This window comes from Catharus ustulatus, chromosome 5 (assembly GCF_009819885.2).
Source record: "Catharus ustulatus isolate bCatUst1 chromosome 5, bCatUst1.pri.v2, whole genome shotgun sequence".
Taxonomy (NCBI): Eukaryota; Metazoa; Chordata; class Aves; order Passeriformes; family Turdidae; genus Catharus; species Catharus ustulatus.
In genome coordinates, this window is record NC_046225.1 from 26,845,690 (window position 1) to 26,862,321 (window position 16,632).

A 16,632-nucleotide genomic window follows, 5' to 3' on the forward strand; every position below is an offset into this window, starting at 1 on the left:
TCAGCTCTCGCTGCCCCCGAGCTTTGGCCAATCGTGACCCGTTGCCTGTATGCTCGGGCGCCCTGCCCCCCCACCCACCGCGAGGGCCTCCCCTCCCAAGCCAGCGCCGCCGCTTCCGGTGCGCCGGGGCCGCGGCCATGGTTCGGGCGTTCGTGCTGCTGGCGCCGGGCGGGCCCGCCGGCCACGCCCCCTGCCGCGTGCTGTACGCGCGCACCTTCGGGACCCCAGCCGGGACCGCCCCTGGGGGCCCCCGGCAGCGTCTCTGCCGCAAGGAGCAGCTGCTAGTCGTGGCCAGGTATGTCCGGAACAATCGCCGCCGCGGGAATCCCCTTCCTGCGGATGCTGGGCTCGGTGTCGGTGGGACACCCGGCACTGTGTGCCCTCCATCACCTGAACCCTCTGGACTTGTGACACCTCATCTCTCTCCCTCGGAACCCCACAACCGTGATCCACCCTTTTTTTGATGGGAGGGCTCTTGGGCTTTGCCTGGGCCCCAGGCCCCTCTGACCTTCTTGACTGTGGGACACCTTCCATTCCTGAGAGGAGTCTGTGGCAACCCCCTTGTCGGGGTCCCTCAGGGGTAACAGCGCCTTCGCCTAGGCCGAGCCCCACGGCCCTTCCCCGCTCACCGGCCTCCCCATACATGGGATCCACACTTTCTTGGGATGCTGGGCTCAGCAGGTCCCCTGGGCCCCTCTTCCCCCAATAGTGGGTGTTACAAGTGCATGACATATTGTTGCCTTTTCGCAACTATTGGAATAAACGCTATATGTATAATGTTAAAATAGCTTTTCTGTATAAATATAAGTTTTCTAATAGCAAAAGTTAAACATAAGTTTTTTAAAAATAATATGCTTAAACTACCCACTTAGTTAAAATAACAGCCCGTGAACATGTAATGAAGACCCTGCAGCTGACATGACAATTATCAACACTCACCAGCTGCAAAAGGCCAGGACCACCACCCAAATTGAAAAATAATTTAAAAAAATCTAAAACCACAAGCCAAAAAGTACACATGCTCTAAAAAAGCAGCTCCAAAAAGTAACCATGGTAAATAGTTCCCAAAAATTTTTGAACATGCAAAGAAAACCTATGAATATGCAACAAGTTAATGTATTGTAAAGTATATTTTAAAAAACATTCCCAAAGCAACTGTGTGCTCTTAGCAGCTTGCCAAGCACCCAACTGTTTTAACCCTTTGCTTTATGTGTGTCTCCTATTATATTTTTATTAAATCTTTTAAATTTTAACAAAACAATAAAACGTGTTTTTCACAGTGGGGTCACTCTCCCAGGATGAGGTGGAGGTCCTTAACACGAGGGTCCCCCTTTTCTCTTCCAGGCAAGTGGCCTCCCAGTGTCAACTGCTTCAGTCATCCTTGGGATGCCTGTCCTCCCCACAACTTCCTCAGCTACCTGATGAGCTGATGTCACTCCAAGATGCTCCAGGGGGTCTTTTCCAGATGCCCCCTGGAGACCCATTCCCTGAGGGCGTGACAGTAGTCTGGTTATCAGTGCTGGCCCTTGCCTTTGCCTTGGTTTGTGAACCCCAAGAGAATCTATCCTTGGCTGAGATCACTTTGCGGCGCCTGGCTCCCCGCTTGCTTCTCTCCCTTCGCCTCCTTGGCCCTGGTGCTGACGTCCTGCTCCGTCCTGATGCTGCTGATGGCCTCCTGGACCGTCTCCTGCCCCATGGGCAGATGCTTTTTCTCAATGAACATTTCCTCCAGGCAATGGACCGAGATATGGGTATCAAAACATACCACTGAGCTACATTGATGATGACATTCTTGCCTACCACCCTCAGATATTTTTGTGGGATGAGAGACAAGGGAGGGATCAGAGATGATGGCTAAGCCCCAGTGGGATGGATGAGGAATACAGTTCAAGAATAAAGAGCAACAAGCTAGCTAAGAGCAGGGTTTTAATCCATTTATCTCCCAACACCATCATGGGAGAGCTAATAGCCATCCCCTTAAACCCACCTGGAGCTGGGACAGTGCCAAGTTCCTGCGCTGTTTTCCTGCACTACATTCCTGCACATGACAGCAAGTGGAGGCTGCACGTGGCCGTGAATGGACACTAAAAGAGGGACCCTGGGTTGTGGTTACGCCAGCTGGGCACTGTGGGGCGGGCAGGAGGAGACATGACTCTGGGATGGGACCTTGCCAGGGGTGTACATCTGGCCATGGAGCATTGGGGTCTCTGTGTGGGAGATTAAACAGGCAGTGGGGCAGGATGTAGCCATGTGCCTAGCACAGCAGGGTGGTTGTCCCTAGATGGTGCTGCTTGGGGCCGGGGGACCTGTGTGACACCCTGGAAAGTGGCAGGAGCTGTCACCCACTTACCCAGCTCTGCAGGGTGTATTGGGGAGCAGGGTCATACTGTAGCAGTTTCTGGGTGCTGGGAAATCCAGGGAGGCAGGAACTGGCATGCACAGCTCTTCACCAGCATGTCAGAAACAGGCTGAGCACCGCCAGGCTGTGCAGAGGGGCTGTCACGGGGCCAGACCCCAAAGTGCTTTCCCTTGTAACTGCACCAGTGAAGCTGGAGCACCTGAGGAGGGGTGCTGGACATTGGGCTTCAGCCATGATGGGCCTCTGGCTGTGCCGTGGGATTTCATTGTGCCTTGGAGGTGTGTGGGCATTGGAGGCCACTGTGGCATCCCACCCTTTAGGGGAAGGGAGCACTATCTTCACCTTCGCATGTGATAGCAGCCGTCACATAATGCACCCACAAATGGCTTGAATACAATCAATAGCCAAAGAGACATTATCCTGCAGTGTTTCAATGGTGTTAGCAATTAATTTTTGATGAGAATCAACTGGAATCTGAGTGTTTGGGCTGTTATTGTGTATGCACTAATAGGATTCCAGCTGCTGGATTTCAATATCACCTGGTTTATGGCCAAAATCCTCTTGCAAATCAGCCACCTGAATTGGATCAAATGGGATACATGTGGAGATTTCTCTTTCCACACTGAGGTCTAGTAGATTCAGGGGGAGTTGAAGGAGATAAAGAATAATCTTTTCCCAATTCTCCATCATGGGGATCGCCCTGTATGTTTTCATGCCATGTAAGTCTGTTAGACTTTTCCTGGAACTTTGATATCTTGGTCACCATATATGGCACTGTTTTGGTAGCAGTTTGCTGACCCTATCCATCTGCATTTCAATTTTAAGTAAAGGTCATAATGTTATTTCCTCATTATCAGATGAAAATGTTACATGTATTCTTTTGTCAGGGTAACAGACCCATTTACTGTCTTCCAGCCCCCTCACTGGATACAGAAAGTCAGAGTTGTGAGATTGTATTTCTGCAAATTGTCCAGATGCTATATCCTGCACTGGTGCCTCCTTTCCCAGAGACTCCGCTGACCTGGTCTGGGCCAGGCACCACTTGGTTTCTACTTTTCCTTGATCTCCTCCTGGAAATAGAACAGCACCTGCTCCATCATGGTGGATACTGTACAACCTACTGGATCCGATCATCCAGGATGGAGCAGATCAGCTTATTCAGCCCTTTCCTACAAGAGACATCAAAGGAGCATCCAGGAAGGCACAGAGGGAGGCACCCCCTGCTTGCGGCACCCTCAGCCAGGTCCTGGCCAATCTGGTCCCCAGGACAAGCAGGGACACTGTGCAGGACAACGCAGTGCTCATGAAGTGGTAGGGGGAGGGAGGCAGAGCCCACTCCAAAACCGTCCCAAGCCCCAGCTGCTGGCCCTTTGAACCTCCTTCACATCCTCTGTGCTTTGTAGCTGAGCCAGCTCTCGTAACATTACAGCTTGGGTGTGGCAGGAGGCTGAAGGTGCCAGGGCTCCTGGGCACCAGAGCACATGGAATCCGGAGAGGTATGGCTGCAGTGAGGCCCCTGGGTATGCCTGCTGTCCCTGCAGTTCCACAGCTCCGTGGCACTCCATGGCACTCCGTGGCTGTAGCTGGGGGACAAGTGCAGACAGGTGGGAGGAGAGGTGATGCGGGCTCCATTCCCAATCCCTCATGGCTTGGGCTTACTGCATGGCCAGCATCCACATTAGAACAGTATCCTACCAGGGATCAGGGCATCCTCCTGTCGCACTGGCAGTACCTCTGCCACATGTGATCCAGGCTGGACTTTGTCTGATGGGCACTGCCCAGGGCACAGTCCTGTCACAGAGTCCAGTACTGCTCCACGCATAGTCCTGGCACAGGAGCCAGCCAGTCTGGATGTTGTGGAGGCTGCCAGCAGGTAAGACTGCCAGTGCTGTGTGGACCCACTGTTAGCCATGGAGCAGAAAGATGCAATCAGGCAGGAGCTGGGAAGCCTCCATGGCATCCCCCTTTTCAAGAGTTTCATCGAGGGCTGGCCACAGGTGAAGGCTTTCAAAGCCCGTCCAGATGACCTGCTCATCTCCACCTACCCCAAATCATGTCAGTGGTCCTGAGGAAGAGTGCAGGGGGAATGGGGTGATACCAGCCTTTGCAATGCTGTCCCTGTGCTTCAGGCACAACATGGCTGAGCGAGATCATGGACATGATCTACCATGATGGCAATGTGGAGAAGTGCCGACGGGATGCCATCTACAACCGCGTGCCCTTCCTAGAAATGAAGGTTTCCAAGGGTCTGAGTGGTGAGCTTCCCCAGCCTGGCTGCCTGGCTTGGGTGGAGAGGGAACAGAGCCAGCATGGGGGTAAGGGTGCTGGGGCTGATACCTCTAAGTCTCTGGTGCAACAGGCATTGAGCAGCTGGAGAAAACCCCATCCCCGCGGCTGGTAAAGACCCATCTCCCAGTCCAGCTCCTCCCGACCTCCTTCTGGGAGAAGGACTGCAAGGTAACATGGCAGGTGGCCCCTGTCTCTCTCCCCATCTGGGTTGGTGGGGAGGAGGCACCACTCTGTACCTCTCAAACATATCCTTGGCTCTCCCCAGATTGTCTACATGGCCCGCAATCCCAAGGATGTTGTCATCTCCTACTACTTCTTCCACCAGATGGCCATGATACACCCTGACCCTGGCACAAAAGCTGAGTTCTTGGAGAACTTCATGGCTGGCAAAGGTGTGGGATGCCCACCCTGAAAAGCCAGTGGGAAGGACATCCCCCGCTACTGCCCTTTTCAGCTAATCTCTTGACTGTATCCCACAGTGGCCTACGGGTCCTGGTATGACCATGTGCGCGAATGGTGGGAGAAGAGGCAGGAGAAGAAGATACTCTACCTCTTCTATGAGGATATGAAGAAGGTGAGGCTGGGATGGAGGGGAAGGAGCCCTGGTCATCCCGCCCTAGCTTTTTTGGCAGCCTTCTCATGTCTATCACCCTGCAGGACCCACGGCGGGAGGTGCAGAAGATCTTGCAGTTCCTGGGAAAGGAGTTGGCGGAGGGAACAGTGGAGAGGATCCTGCACCACACCTCCTTCCAGGAGATGAAGAAGAACCCTGCTGCCAACTATGAGACCATGCTCCCCACCTTGATGGATCACAGCCTCTCTCTCCCCCTTCCTCCGGAAAGGTGGGGTTTGGCTGGTGGTGGAGGATTTGGGAGGGATGTGTCTGGATTGTATTTCAGCACCCATCTGTGGCTACAAATATGTCATCTGTGTGAGGATTTAGCCCAGTTATTTTCTTGCCACCAGGGATCTCTGGAGACTGGAAGAACCACTTTACTGTGGCCCAGAATGAGCGCTTCAACCAGCACTACCAGGAGCACATGGCAGGTTCTGACCTCCACTTCCAGATGGAAGTGTGAGAGGCTCATCTCCTTTCCCAAGAGGACTGTGATTCTCCTTGCTCTCCCAGTAGGGAGGGTGAATCCAGATGGAGATTCTTGCACTAATTCACTTTCCCCCCTGCAATAAATTGTGATAAATGGAGGTTGAGTCATTTCCTGCAGGGAAAATGAGGGTGGGACCTGAACCCCCTGAATTCTAGCCAGTGTACAGGAACACCTTCATGGTCATCAGGAGAGACAGTAGGCACACAGTGGATTTTCAGCTAGTGATGGTCAGACATCACCAGGAGTGGGCACCCTCCCAGAAAGCACCACTGGCCCCTGTCAACTTGGGCTGCCCCAGCCTACCAAGGTACCTGGAGGGAACAAAAATCAGTGGGGAGTGGAAAATCCCCAGAGCACCAGCAAATCCAGAGCTGCCGCAGTCCTTGCATGCACAGGAGCTTCCATGCCTCTGGGTTATGGCAAGTTTCTTGACAGAGCAGGTGGCGATGAAGCTCCCCTTGGCCCAGCTGGAGCTTGGTAGCTCATGGTCTATGGAACAAAGGTGAAGGGAAACAGCTCCCCGCTGGCATGTTGCCAGGCTCAGCAACATCACTGTTCTTGATGGACAGAGAACAAATGCTGCAACCTCCAACCTGGCTGCACCTTGCCCTTGCTCTAGGATGCCTGGAACAAAGCAGTCCTTGTCCCACTGGGGGCAAGGGTGTGCTTTGGAGCCCCAAGTTCCCCATTTATGCTCCATATCTGGTCGGTTCTTGAGTTTCTAGATTGCAGTTTCTTGTCAAGACAGCCTCATAGGGTAGTTCTATCCTGAAAAGATGTAGCCCAGATCCAACTCCTAAAGAGCAGCAGTGCTGTGAGGGGACCTATCTCACAGAAATAAATCCTTTTCACACATTCATTTAAATGCCACTGGAGATGTCTTCCACTGGAAGATGTACTTCCCCAGCTCCTGGCTTTGCCTCTTCTGTTTGCACACACAGCCAATTTTGTTGGCATATGGACAGCAAAACACCTGAACACCTGCCATGGCATGCCTCATCTCACTGGGAACATCTCACTGGAGACAAATCAGGGACGTTTTTCTCCAGGCTGCCAACAGCTTGGCAGCTGGCCCTGCCCAGCTACCATCTCTCCTGCCTTTCCCACACCCTTCCGGCTAAGGTAAGGAAGAACATTGCACCACTATCGGCACCTTTAAACACTTTTCCCAGGAGCACTTATGCTTTGCAACCCCGCAAACTTTGGACCCTTACTTGAGTGGAATAGGGGTACGACCAAAGCCTGAACCCACATCCTGCTTACAAGCCCCACGTCGGTGTGAGGAGCTGGGGACGTCCAGGCAGGTGATTCTTGGACCAGGACAAGGTGATGTTCAGCCTCCCGGGATGTGGGTTGGGATTTCCTCCCTGTGTTTATCTCTGCGGGTGGAGGGGAAGCAGCGATTTCCACTCCCGCTGCCCGTGTGAGTTCCAACGGGTGCTGAGCACAGACAGCTCACTGCAGGCATCCGGGGACCGTCCGCACCCCCGCTCGCCCCTTCTCTGCACTCCTCCCACTGCAAAACCGGGACCAAGTCGCTCCAGCCTCTAGTCTCAGCGGTATCTCCCACCTCCCTGCGGCCTCCATCTTCCGTGCAGGGGAAGGAAATTAACAAATCCCGCCCAGTAAGCGGCGGGCATAGCTTTGCCTCCTCCCTGACAGAGCACCCGGAAAAGAGGCAAGTAACCGGGGGGCTTTGGCCACGATCGTTTCGGCGTGCCCTGACCTCATAAGCGGGGGACCTGCGGGGGTGGGTACGGGAGCTGCGTGTCCCCGTAAGCCCCCAGGAGGTGGAAGCAAGACACCAAGCCTCTCTCCAAAAATCACAGCGTGGGAGTTTTGCAGCTGGCATATCCAGCGTTTCTGTCCTGGATGGTGGGTGGAAAGGCTTCCTAGGCAGAGAGTCCTGTGAGTCCTGCTCCTCGTTCCTGTCTCTGTCCAACCCTCACTCAAGCCCCCTGAAAGCAAGGCTTCCCGTGCTGCTGTACAATGGAGTGATGGGGAGGAAAAAGCAAAGAGAAAGCAGCCTGCAACTCCAGCTAGGAATGCCCCTGAGAGTTTTTGCTCCCAGAAACAGTGCTGCCAGCATGATATGGGTAGCTGCCCACTGCCTGTCTGACCTGAGCTGCCCAGAGCTGGCAATGCCCTTCCACTCTTCCTGCAATGTCACCTGGGCCCCAAAATCCCCACCGAAAACAGGTGCCACCTCCTGTGATGCCAGCAAGCAGGGCATGGTTTCCTTCATATGGCTAGGATGGCTGGGTTCAGCAAGGATTTTGGGGCCCCCCAAGGGAAGGAGGAAGCCCTGTGCTTCTCCTTACTGCCAGCCAGCCCTGCCACATGTCCCTGTCCCCAGCAGGATGGCTGATTCAGACACCTACCTGCGGCAGCCCTGGCGCACAGTGCATGGCATCCCCATGGTCAGTGCCTTCGCCCTCAACTGGGAAAAGGTTGACAGTTTCCAGGCCTGCCCTGAGGACATCGTGGTGGTCACATTCCCCAAGTCTGGTGAGCATCCCCAGGCACCAGAGAGGGGCCATGCTCAGGAAGAGAGGTACCAACTTGCAAATGCCTGGGCTGGAACTGGGGGCATGACAAAAGGCAACACTGGTGATTCTGGTGCCTGAGATGGGGCTCCAGTGGGAATGGCATTAACTGGACACCCAATCTCTCCTTGCCAGGCACCACCTGGGTCAGTGAGATCGTGGATATGGTCCTGAAAGGCGGTGACCCAGAAAAATGCAAGCAGGATGACATTGTGAACCGGGTGCCCATGATGGAGTTTGCTGCCCCTGGGAAGATGGCAGCAGGTAGCAGGGTAGCAGAGGGTGGTAGGTGGCAGTGGGTGGCAATGGGAGATGGGGACAGGTCTAGTTTTTTATGGGAGGATACCACAGTGGGATCACTTCTGGGGGAAATCCTTACAGGCACAGAGCAGCTGGAAGCCATGCCATCCCCTCGCATCATCAAGACCCACATCCCAGCTCACGTTCTGCCCAAATCCTTCTGGGAAAAACGCTGCAAGGTATCAGGCTGGAATGAAAGTACTTGGAGGGATCCAGCAGACGTAAGTGGGCTGCCTGTCCCATTGGGAGCTTGCAAGTCCCCACATGCCACCAAGTTTTTTGCAGATGATCTATGTGGGGCGCAACGCCAAGGACGTGGCTGTCTCCTACTACCACTTTGACTTGATGAACAAGTTCCACCCGCACCCAGGGACATGGGCCCAGTACCTGGAGGAGTTCATGGCTGGCAGAGGTGGGACAGGAAACCCCTGGGTGTGTGTGAGGGACCCTGTAGGGGACTGTCACCCACTGGCTGCTCTCCCCATGCAGTGGCATATGGTTCCTGGTACAACCATGTCAAGGGCTACTGGGAGCGCAGGAAGGATCACCCCATCCTCTACCTCTTCTACGAGGATTTGAAGGAGGTGATGGGGCAGGGTGGGTGATGGTGTGGGGCCTGGTGTGGGGCAGGAGGGGTGAGTGTTGGCTGGCCTGTGTCACACAGAACCTCCACCGGGAGATTGCCAAGGTGGCCCAATTCCTGGGGCAGAAGCTGTCAGAGGGGGCGGTGGACACCATTGCCCGCCACACTTCCTTTGAGGCCATGCGGGACAACCCTGCAACCAACTACAGCAAGGTGCCCTCTGATCTCATGGACCACGGCGTGTCCCCCTTCATGCGCAAAGGTGAGTGGCTCTGAGGGGCCTCTGGTGCACTGTCCCCCCGGCCCTTGCTGAGCCCCATCTTGCCTGGCCACAGGCACCACTGGAGACTGGAAGAACCACTTCACCGTGGCCCAGAACGAGCGCTTTGACCAGGACTATGTGCAGAAGATGTCAGACACCGACCTGTGCTTCCGCACTCAGATCTGAGGAGACACCGCCAGACACGCCCAAAATCTGCCCTGTGCTGTGATGGCACTGCTGCCATTCCTTCTTCTCCCCTGGGACTTCTGGAGAGAAATAAAATGTGCTCCCTGATCTTGCCTTGGGGTGCTCACTGCCCTGAGCTTGTGCTGATCCCAACCCAGCTGTTCCCCTGGGGCTGCTGTCCTCTTCTTGGGTTGGGGACAAGCAGGTGTCACCCCTCAGCTGCTGTGGTGGGGGGATTGCCAGCAGCAGTTTATGAGATTCCAGAGGGATTTGGCAAATCTGTGTATTGGGTGGGTGTGGGCAGTGAGAGGTGTCCTCCCTACCCTCACACAGTGGGATGGAGCCTGGGACCTGTGGGGGAGAGTAAGACTGGTGGGGCTGGAGATATCCACTGTGGCCCTCCCTGCAGGTCAGTGGCTGCCAGTTTCTCCCTGCACTCGCTCCTCCCTCCCTGCAGCTGCTGGGCTGGCAAACATTACTGCCCTCAGCGCCCTGCCTCTTTCCTTCTTCCTGTAATAACTGCTGTGAACCTCCCAGTTTCCCTGTCTTCTGCTGTCACCCTCCTGGTGTCACCATCCCAGCATCACTCTCCTGTTGCAGAGCAGCAAGTTGTAGGTGAGACGGGTGTGTGTCCCGGGGTGCCCTGTGGGTGCTTTGTCCATGCTCAGTCAGACAGAGCTGCATGCTGCAGGGTCCAGGTTGGTGGTTTTGGGGCATTTTGGGTTCGTGTGCAATCAGCAACCCTAAACCTTCCCCTGACCTGTGGTCTGCTGCAACAACACCAGGGACCCAGTTCCTTGCTCCTCTGGGGTGCTGATGTAAGGGAAGAGGTGCTATTCTAGTTTAGACCCCCAGGTCTGGGTGATGCCAGCACGTTGTGGGCATCCCTGCCCTTAGCAGGGCTCTGAGTGGGCTCCTGTCCCCGCAGTTGGGACCCTTGTTTCCAGCAGTGGGTGCAGCGATGGGCGTGGTGACCTCTGGTCTGTGCTCTGGTGCTATCGCTGCTGCTCCCTGAGCAGGCACAATGCCAAGTGACCGGGCTGCCCTGGCTGGTGGCTGCCCTCAGAGGGTTGCTGGGGCGGGGTTGGACCTCCCCTCATCAGTCAGCCCTGCCACATGCCCCTGTCCCCAGCAGGATGGCCAATCCAGACACCTATCTGCGTCAGCCCTGGCTCACAGTGCATGGCATCCCCATGGTCAATGCCTTCGCCCACAACTGGGAACGGATTGACACCTTCCAGAGCCGCCCTGAGGACATCGTGGTGGTCACCTTCCCTAAATCTGGTGAGCATCCCCAAGGCAACCAGATGTGCTGGTACTGGGTGGGCGAGTGTAGTATTCAGCTGAGACCCAATGCCTGGTGGCATGCAACATATTTAGGGGGTGTCTGGGGCAGAGTTGTGTAGGATTTCCCTTTTCCTCCATGGCATCTGGTCATGCTCTGAGGAATTGTCAGTGCTGAGACACCCGATGCTGCTCTGGCGACTCCCCTTGATGGGTTCTTTTCCCCAGGCACCACCTGGGTCAGCGAGATTGTGGACATGATCCTGCAAGGTGGAGACCCTGAGAAGTGCAAGCGGGACATTATCAGCAAGAGAGTGCCTATGCTGGAGTTTTCTGCCCCTGGAAAGATGGCATCAGGTAGTGAGGTGCAGGGGTACCCCACAGGGGCTGAGTCCCAAGGGTCTTTGCCAAGAGCCCATTGAGGAAGTGCTCTGGGATCCCCCAGGAACAGACCTGCTGGCCACCATGCCCTCACCACGCATACTGAAGACTCATCTGCCAGCACATATCCTGCCCAAATCCTTCTGGGGAAACCATTGCAAGGTAACCCCCAACCCGGTCCCTGCTATGGGGAGAATTCCAGTTCCCCTGTTTCCCTGAAAAGTGAAACTCCATCCAGTCCCTCCAGGACTCCCCACTGCTCCCTCCAGCATCCTAAGTGGTCATGGGAGTTCTAGCAGCTGGAGTGTCCTCACTATTGGGGGTGCTGGGGCTGCTCCTCATATCTCCATGGCCCATCTGCAGATGATCTATGTGGGGCGCAACGCCAAGGATGTGGCTGTCTCCTACTACCACTTTGACTTGATGAACAAGTTGCTGCCGCACCCAGGGACATGGGCCCAGTACCTGGAGGAGTTCATGGCTGGCAGAGGTGGGACAGGAAACCCCTGGGTGTGTGTGAGGGACCCTGTAGGGGACTGTCACCCACTGGCTGCTCTCCCCATGCAGTGGCATATGGTTCCTGGTACAACCATGTCAAGGGCTACTGGGAGCGCAGGAAGGATCACCCCATCCTCTACCTCTTCTACGAGGATTTGAAGGAGGTGATGGGGCAGGGTGGGTGATGGTGTGGGGCCTGGTGTGGGGCAGGAGGGGTGAGTGTTGGCTGGCCTGTGTCACACAGAACCTCCACCGGGAGATTGCCAAGGTGGCCCAATTCCTGGGGCAGAAGCTGTCAGAGGGGGCGGTGGACACCATTGCCCGCCACACTTCCTTTGAGGCCATGCGGGACAACCCTGCAACCAACTACAGCAAGGTGCCCTCTGATCTCATGGACCACGGCGTGTCCCCCTTCATGCGCAAAGGTGAGTGGCTCTGAGGGGCCTCTGGTGCACTGTCCCCCCGGCCCTTGCTGAGCCCCATCTTGCCTGGCCACAGGCACCACTGGAGACTGGAAGAACCACTTCACCGTGGCCCAGAACGAGCGCTTTGACCAGGACTATGTGCAGAAGATGTCAGACACCGACCTGTGCTTCCGCACTCAGATCTGAGGAGACACCGCCAGACACGCCCAAAATCTGCCCTGTGCTGTGATGGCACTGCTGCCATTCCTTCTTCTCCCCTGGGACTTCTGGAGAGAAATAAAATGTGCTCCCTGATCTTGCCTTGGGGTGCTCACTGCCCTGAGCTTGTGCTGATCCCAACCCAGCTGTTCCCCTGGGGCTGCTGTCCTCTTCTTGGGTTGGGGACAAGCAGGTGTCACCCCTCAGCTGCTGTGGTGGGGGGATTGCCAGCAGCAGTTTATGAGATTCCAGAGGGATTTGGCAAATCTGTGTATTGGGTGGGTGTGGGCAGTGAGAGGTGTCCTCCCTACCCTCACACAGTGGGATGGAGCCTGGGACCTGTGGGGGAGAGTAAGACTGGTGGGGCTGGAGATATCCACTGTGGCCCTCCCTGCAGGTCAGTGGCTGCCAGTTTCTCCCTGCACTCGCTCCTCCCTCCCTGCAGCTGCTGGGCTGGCAAACATTACTGCCCTCAGCACCTCCCTGTCTCAGCCCATAAAAACTGCTGCCGTCACCTTCCTGTTGATACCCTGCAGGTGTCACTGTCTCGGTGTCACCCTTCTGGTGTCACCATCCCAGCGTCACTCTTCCAGCGCAGAGCATCAGGTCTTAGGTGAGATGGGTGTCTCTGGGTGCTCTGCCCGTGCTCACCCGCACAGAGCTGCATATACGGGGGTCCAGGTTGGTGGGTTTGGGGTACCTTGGGATGCAATCAGCACCCCTAATTCTTTCCATGATCTCGGATCTGCTGCAATAACCCCGGGGACCCAGTTCCCTGCTCCTCTGGGGTGTTGAGTTAAGGGAAGAGGTGCTATTCTAGTTTAGACCCCCAGGTCTGGGTGATGCCAGCACGCTGTGGGCACCCCTGCCCTTAGCAGGGCTCTGGGTGTGCTTGTGTCCTCACAGATGGGACCAGTCTCTGCAGTGGTGGGTGCAGTGATGGCTGTTCTGACCTCTGGTCTGTGCTCTGGTGTTATTGCCGCCACTCCACCGGCTGAGGTGACGAGGTGATGAGGCTGCTCCAGCCATCGTAGCCTAGCTCCTTCCTGCCTCAGCAGCAAACTCTCCCAGTAAAATAAACCATTTGCAGGATGAAAATCATGGGAAAAGGTTTGCCATGGGAGCATGAACAGCAAACATACACGAAAAGGTGGAATGGAGAGAGCAACTCCTCTTTTTAAGGCTGGTGCCATTAGATGAGTCCCATCATGTCCATATCCATGGGATTTGCAGATTTGCCCATGACCACAGCACGCAGCTTTCCTTGGGAGGTTGGACAGATGCTGGCAAGACAGGAGTGTACCACATTTGCACGGAGCCTGGGCAAGTCTGCTGCTGCTCCTCACTCTAGAGCTGATAAGGACAGGGTGCATCACCTATTCTTCTAGAATGCAGATTCCTAGCAGGGACACCAAGTTTGGCCTGAACCTTCTCTCATTTCTTTAATGCTTTGGCTTTGCAGAGTGGAAATGGCTCTGGTGCCAGCCACCCTGATGGCTGTTGTTTACCTGCCAAAATACCCTTGCAGCATTTCAGCAGCAGTGAAGAGAGTGTGTAGAATCTTAAACTGAATAAAAAAATCCAAGTGCAATGCTATAAACCTAGTTTTTTCATCCTGCGGTAACAGTGCACAGGTATAAAAGATATAATTTATTCAAGAAAGATGGTCATGGGGACACTATTTTATCTCACTAACTTTTGCTGGAGTTTCCCTGTACCCTGGGGATTACAAACGTTTTACTGAGCACATGCACATGTGACTTTGCAGAATTGCTAAATGCTAAATTGCTAATGTAGGGATGAGCCAGCTTTGAAATTTTCCCAATCTAGTATCTTCTCTTTCCTTTGCCAGCCCTCCCACAACTGCACCCCCAGGAAAAAAAAAAAAAGAAAAAAAAAAACCAAGAAAAAAAAGATAGTCAAGACTTTTAAGTCTACTTTCAGACCAGAAACTGCTTCATTGCATTAAGTGAAAGGGAAGGCACAGAGTCATTTGGTGGTTCGTCAGGGCAAAATCTTCCCTTTTCCACTCTGGCCCTGAATTTCTGAGGTGCTGGCTGGGGTCGAGGTTTCATAGAAATCAAAGTGCCATGCACACTGCAACCCCCAGTGACCCAGCACAATGGTGAAGAGACCGGTGTGTGGAAATCATCAGTTTGCATTGCCTAACTTTCACATGAGAGCCTTAGCCTTGAAAAGCCTGTTGTTTTTTAACAAGGCTGGAGGTTGCATCACTGTATGCAGCACTTCTGTTAGTAATGTTAGATGTGTGAAATACACATACTTAACACCATCTACTTTCTTCTGTCCCACTTCTCTCTCATTTGCTGGATTTTGTCCTTTAATCCTCTCAAAATGCTTATCTTCTCTGATCTGAGTAATCTGAGTATCATCTTTAGAGCTAGCCATAGAAAAAAGACAAATCTAATTATTTGGTTGCCCTCGCAATTGCTTTCATTTGCTATGGAGGAATTTGATACTAAGGGGCTGGAAACAAAAAATAAGTTCCCATCTAAGTTTTTATCCAGGGAAGTGGTCACAGCAACAAACCTGAAGGAGTTCAAGAACCATTTGGACAATACTCTCAGGCACATGGTGTGATTCTTGGGGCTGTCCTGTGCAGGACCAGGAGCTGGACTTAATGATCCTTGTGGGTCCCTTCCAGCTCAGGATATTCTATGATTCTATGATCTGCACTAGCCCATATGAACATGGCCTTTCAATAGTTGCTGGAAAAACTTTTAAGTTTCTTGTAGGACTTTACAAAATAAGCTAAATTAGCCTGAAAAAAAAATCTTACTGTGGATACAAAGGTCTGTGGATAGACTGTAGTAAAATTCCTGGCTGCAAGGCCAAATCACGGTTGAAACATGCTGGCATAATAGTCATGGAACCTGAGGGTTTAGAAAAAGCCCTGTTGAATATTATGGACAATACTTAAAAATCATTGAGCTGCCCCTTTAGATTCCTATATTTTCAGGTTATTAAATGCTTGCCTAGACCTCTGGAATAAAAGGCCACAGAGCCAACACAGGTAAAATACTAACTTTTGGAAACTCACACAGATAGCATCAACTTTTGAAAACCTCTGCAAACAAACCACAAGATTCACTCCTCGTTCCTGTTGACAGTTTACAAACAGATCTACTATGTAACAAACAATTCATTTTGCCACCTGGGACCCTAAAGGGAGTAAAAAGTCTTTTTTGCAGTGATACACCATATTTCTTATCTCTAGGATACAAAGTCCTCCTAAGGACTGGGCTCTTATACTATAATAACATCATAGTATATTCTGGCAAGGGAAGGACCATTTCAACCATTAAATTCCCAGAGCATAACAAAGCAATGAATAAACACAGAATACGTGCTTTGTTGCCATCATCCCATATTTTATGACTTCCTCCTTTTGAAAAATCCAGTTCAGAGGGCAATTTACTTAAGCTCCTTCTGCTTGATAACCAAACCTGCTGGAGCAGCCCAGGCAAGGAGGAGGGGAGCAGCAAGGAAAAGCAGCAAAATGGTGCAGCAAATTGCATCTTGGAACTCAGAGCACAATGCTTATGTACCTTGGAAGACTTTGCTAGGTAAGAGTTTTTTGCTGCATGCCATTTGTTCCCCAAATTGTGTTGGATCAAGTGTATAGTTATATGCGTGTGTTTTAGTTGTCATTTTGGCTCCAGGTGGTTAAATAACTGCTTCCAGGCATGGTGTTTATATTCAAGAGACAACTTTCCAAGTAAAAGCCATCCCAGATGATGTCCTTTTTGCTTTTTAGCACTTCTAGGGCTCAGAAGAGGCCCAGAGCCATGTTTAGACAGCTGATGACATGACCAGGCAGGTGGTGATTTGGCACAGGCAGTGGCAATGGACTCACTGGGTTAAGTTGTCTGGGAGCAGATGGAAGCTACTGGTGACCTATTAGAACAAATTGCATGTCATTTTTGGTATTATCATCAAACAAATGAAGAATTTGTTGACTTCTCTCAGCATAAGAAGTATCAGCACTTTTAGCATCTCACTGCGAAAAAGGATGCCATTTTCAAGTCCGCCCTGTGGCCTCTCATTCCTCGGCCTGCCTCTGGCATTTCTAGTTCATGGAAAAAATGCATGAGATTTGTGTGAGTCTCAGGGCTGGCATCCAGGGGACTGACTCTTTTGACAGCAGTGAGGATTGCTGACATCCTTGTAACAAGAGAACAGAACTTCCTTGGT

General features: G+C 53.1%; 4 protein-coding genes across 8 annotated transcripts; all 4 read left to right on the forward strand.

Annotated features, from left to right (window-relative positions):
• The first annotated feature begins 86 nt into the window (after positions 1-86).
• Positions 87-3,215, forward strand: AP5S1 (adaptor related protein complex 5 subunit sigma 1). The gene is made up of 2 exons (XM_033060041.2): positions 87-295; positions 1,345-3,215. The coding sequence occupies exons 1-2, from the start codon at positions 138-140 to the stop codon at positions 1,769-1,771; spliced, it is 585 nt and encodes a 194-aa protein (XP_032915932.1). The 5' UTR covers positions 87-137; the 3' UTR covers positions 1,772-3,215.
• A 91-nt stretch (positions 3,216-3,306) lies between these two features.
• Positions 3,307-5,851, forward strand: LOC116996434 (sulfotransferase 1 family member D1-like). The gene is given in 8 exon segments (XM_033060043.1): positions 3,307-4,414; positions 4,489-4,614; positions 4,719-4,816; positions 4,914-5,040; positions 5,128-5,222; positions 5,306-5,461; positions 5,463-5,490; positions 5,615-5,851. Coding segments are annotated over 8 exon segments (888 nt in total). The 5' UTR covers positions 3,307-4,269; the 3' UTR covers positions 5,728-5,851.
• A 1,013-nt stretch (positions 5,852-6,864) lies between these two features.
• On the forward strand, positions 6,865-9,739 carry LOC116996430 (sulfotransferase family cytosolic 1B member 1-like). Of its 4 annotated transcripts, none has more exons than XM_033060037.2 (8): positions 6,865-7,432; positions 8,111-8,262; positions 8,436-8,585; positions 8,682-8,779; positions 8,886-9,012; positions 9,090-9,184; positions 9,265-9,445; positions 9,519-9,739. In XM_033060037.2, exons 2-8 carry the CDS (start codon positions 8,115-8,117, stop codon positions 9,629-9,631), a joined length of 912 nt encoding a protein of 303 aa, XP_032915928.1. In that variant the 5' UTR covers positions 6,865-7,432; positions 8,111-8,114; the 3' UTR covers positions 9,632-9,739. The 4 variants fall into 4 exon arrangements, with proteins under 4 accessions (XP_032915928.1, XP_032915925.1, XP_032915926.1 ...); XM_033060034.2 differs by having other exon boundaries at positions 6,866-7,432; positions 8,114-8,262; XM_033060035.1 differs by having other exon boundaries at positions 6,871-7,432; positions 8,114-8,262; positions 8,436-8,564.
• Positions 9,740-10,174: 435 nt separating this feature from the next.
• LOC116996432 (sulfotransferase family cytosolic 1B member 1-like) lies at positions 10,175-12,513 on the forward strand. 2 transcript variants are annotated; one of them, XM_033060039.1, is made up of 7 exons: positions 10,175-10,915; positions 11,144-11,272; positions 11,361-11,458; positions 11,660-11,786; positions 11,864-11,958; positions 12,039-12,219; positions 12,293-12,513. In XM_033060039.1, exons 1-7 carry the CDS (start codon positions 10,768-10,770, stop codon positions 12,403-12,405), a joined length of 891 nt encoding a protein of 296 aa, XP_032915930.1. In that variant the 5' UTR covers positions 10,175-10,767; the 3' UTR covers positions 12,406-12,513. The 2 variants fall into 2 exon arrangements, with proteins under 2 accessions (XP_032915930.1, XP_032915931.1); XM_033060040.1 differs by having other exon boundaries at positions 11,144-11,250; positions 11,339-11,458.
• The last annotated feature ends 4,119 nt before the right edge of the window (positions 12,514-16,632 follow it).

What these genes read in the sequence shown, in the direction of transcription:
- AP5S1 (XM_033060041.2), top strand. Translation starts at nt 138, where the DNA reads ATGGTTCGGGCGTTCGTGCTGCTGGCGCCGGGCGGGCCCGCCGGCCAC. An exon ending in CAGCTGCTAGTCGTGGCCAG is followed by an intron (nt 296 to 1,344) that starts GTATGTCCGGAA and finishes TTTCTCTTCCAG; the next exon opens with GCAAGTGGCCTCCCAGTGTC.
- LOC116996430 (XM_033060037.2), top strand. Translation starts at nt 8,115, where the DNA reads ATGGCTGATTCAGACACCTACCTGCGGCAGCCCTGGCGCACAGTGCAT. An exon ending in TCTGGGAAAAACGCTGCAAG is followed by an intron (nt 8,780 to 8,885) that starts GTATCAGGCTGG and finishes AGTTTTTTGCAG; the next exon opens with ATGATCTATGTGGGGCGCAA. An exon ending in TCTACGAGGATTTGAAGGAG is followed by an intron (nt 9,185 to 9,264) that starts GTGATGGGGCAG and finishes TGTGTCACACAG; the next exon opens with AACCTCCACCGGGAGATTGC.
- LOC116996432 (XM_033060039.1), top strand. Translation starts at nt 10,768, where the DNA reads ATGGCCAATCCAGACACCTATCTGCGTCAGCCCTGGCTCACAGTGCAT. An exon ending in CCCTGGAAAGATGGCATCAG is followed by an intron (nt 11,273 to 11,360) that starts GTAGTGAGGTGC and finishes GGGATCCCCCAG; the next exon opens with GAACAGACCTGCTGGCCACC. An exon ending in TCTACGAGGATTTGAAGGAG is followed by an intron (nt 11,959 to 12,038) that starts GTGATGGGGCAG and finishes TGTGTCACACAG; the next exon opens with AACCTCCACCGGGAGATTGC.